At 36.6% G+C, this 2,329-nt stretch overlaps 1 protein-coding gene across 1 annotated transcript in view; it reads right to left on the reverse strand.

Annotated features, from left to right (window-relative positions):
- Positions 1–1,067: 1,067 nt before the first annotated feature.
- Positions 1,068–2,329, reverse strand: part of LOC114633266 (zinc finger protein 813-like) — a 5,891-nt gene continuing 4,629 nt past the window's right edge. The window contains exon 3 of the mRNA XM_028781863.1: positions 1,068–2,329. This exon is cut by the window's right edge and continues 995 nt beyond it. Within this exon, the coding sequence (XP_028637696.1) occupies positions 2,045–2,329 (285 nt within the window). The 3' untranslated portion in view covers positions 1,068–2,044.

Genomic DNA, 2,329 nt, shown 5'->3' on the forward strand with positions numbered 1-2,329 from the left:
GGGTTCAGTTGTCCTTGTCTATGGGCAGGATTTCACAGTTGCCACAGCTTCCAAGAGCAGCCACTGCAGCTCAATGCCTGCTGACACTTGAAATCCAGTCTCTGTTAACAAGGCATCACTAATATCAGTACCCAATGGCTAATGGTCCAACCAAACTTCATTACTGAAACACGGATGAAGATGAGTGTCCATGTGAAGTAGAAGCAGGCATCCACCATTTTGTTCAAAGAAAGCAACTGTCATCAATATTTGGATGAACACATGAGCAAGACATGGTTGTGCATTCCTTTAAACTCAGCTCTTGGTAGGTAGACACAGCTAGATCTATGTGAGTTTGAAATCTAATTCATTTCATGTAGTATATAAAGTGTAGTATTAAGGTACAACAGGACAAGAAGACACCACAATGGTCTGTAGTATTTGCCCATAGGAAGCATTATTCTGAGGGTATTGGATTTGGGTTGAATCAAGGCCTATTAATATGAGTTAAGATCCACATAGGGACACAACCCAGTGGATGATGCCTGTTACTGACAAATACGAAGATTTTTCACTTGTTCTTTGGTAGTTCTATCTTATTTGAATTCAAGGAAGAGAACATGCTTATCGCTCAGGCTCCCAAAGACTCTACATTCTTTCAATGTGGAGCCATTGTGACGTTACCTAGTACAACTATGGCAGTAAACCTGGAGCATTGAACACAATCTTCCATATTTTAGTTAACACAAATGCATTCTCTCACAAATGCAGCACTGTCACACAACTCAATGTATTCTTATGCAGGCAGACATATCTGGAGACAAAGAAATGGTGTCTTAGTCCTAAGACCATTGAAAATATGTGTTTTCCTATGGTCTTCAGCAATCCCCATGAGAAGGTCATTCTACTCCCAAAGGGGTTGCCAACCACTGGACGAAAAACACTGTTCTAGTATTAATGTCATGTTACAAGTTTGCAGAAATTCTTAGTGGATTCAGCTATGTTTCATGAGAAAAATTTTCTGGGGAAATGCAACATATATATTCATCTACCCACCCCAAGTGGAAACTGAAAACAAACAAGTCAACTTATTGAATCAATGAGATTTATTGGAGTTACACAGAGGAGTATGGGCAAGGAGTTAGTGGTCAAAGCCAACAGATTCAAACATAGTTGATATCCTAAAACTTAAAACCAGCATATGATACAGATTATAAATACTGGACATTTGGAAAAAACTGTATTATCTGTAAGCACATCTATCTACAGGATAAAGAACATCGTATCTTGGCGGCCTAGTTTGCCATATCTTCTTTTAAGAAGTATAATTTGTCTGAGATTTTTCATCTGAATTAGACATACAGAATGCTATTGGTGTCATTATTTTGAGAGCATTACCAATCTTAATCAGTGGGTAATCCCCTTTGCAATGGATATTTCAGTCTCCAAGGAACTGCTATAGAATAATCACATTTTTCTGGCTTCCCCACTTGGTTATTATTATGAACTATTTGAAGGGTAAACAAGTAAAAAGGTTTAAAGAAAAATTTCTTTCATTGTCACATTTTGGGAAGTTCTCTTAGCATAAGTGCTTAATAGTCCCTAAGATTTGAGCATTTACATAAGGGTTTTCACAAGTTTCTTATGTTCATGACATAAGAAACATAGTGCAGATGACATGACATAGTGCAGAGCCTGAAGTGCCACAAAAGTACCGCTTGAATAAAGCATATGCCACACTTTTCCCAGTGGAAACTTTTTCCCTCCATGATTACAAGATATTTTTTTTAGATCTGAGATTTTGGAAAAGAACTTTTCTAATATATTGTAGCTGTATGGTTTCTCTCCTCTATGTGTTCTCTGATATATTCTAAGAGATAAGTCAACAGCGAAATATTTGCACATTTACTGCAATTTATAAGGTCTCTCTCCTGTATGTACTCTCTGATGACTTCTAAAATATTTACTTATAAAGGATTTGTCTCATTCACCTCATTTGTAATGTTTCTCTCCTGTATATATTTTCTAATGAGTGCTAAGATTACATTTCTGGGTAAAGAATATATCATTCACTATATTTATACAGTTTCTCTGCTGCATGTGTTCTCTGATGAACACTAAGACTGCATTTTTGGGTAAAGCATTTGTCGCATTCACTACAATTGTATGGTTTACCTCCTATATGAATTCGCTGATGAATTCTAAGCTCACTTTTTAGGGTAAAACATTTTTCACATTCACTACACTTATAGGGTTTCTCTCCTGTATGAATTCTCTGATGTCTTATAAGATCACCTTTCTGGGTAAAGCATTTGTCACATTCACTACATTTGTAAGGTTTCTCTCCTGT

This window comes from Grammomys surdaster, unplaced genomic scaffold (assembly GCF_004785775.1).
Source record: "Grammomys surdaster isolate TR1022 unplaced genomic scaffold, NIH_TR_1.0 572, whole genome shotgun sequence".
NCBI classification, from domain to species: Eukaryota; Metazoa; Chordata; class Mammalia; order Rodentia; family Muridae; genus Grammomys; species Grammomys surdaster.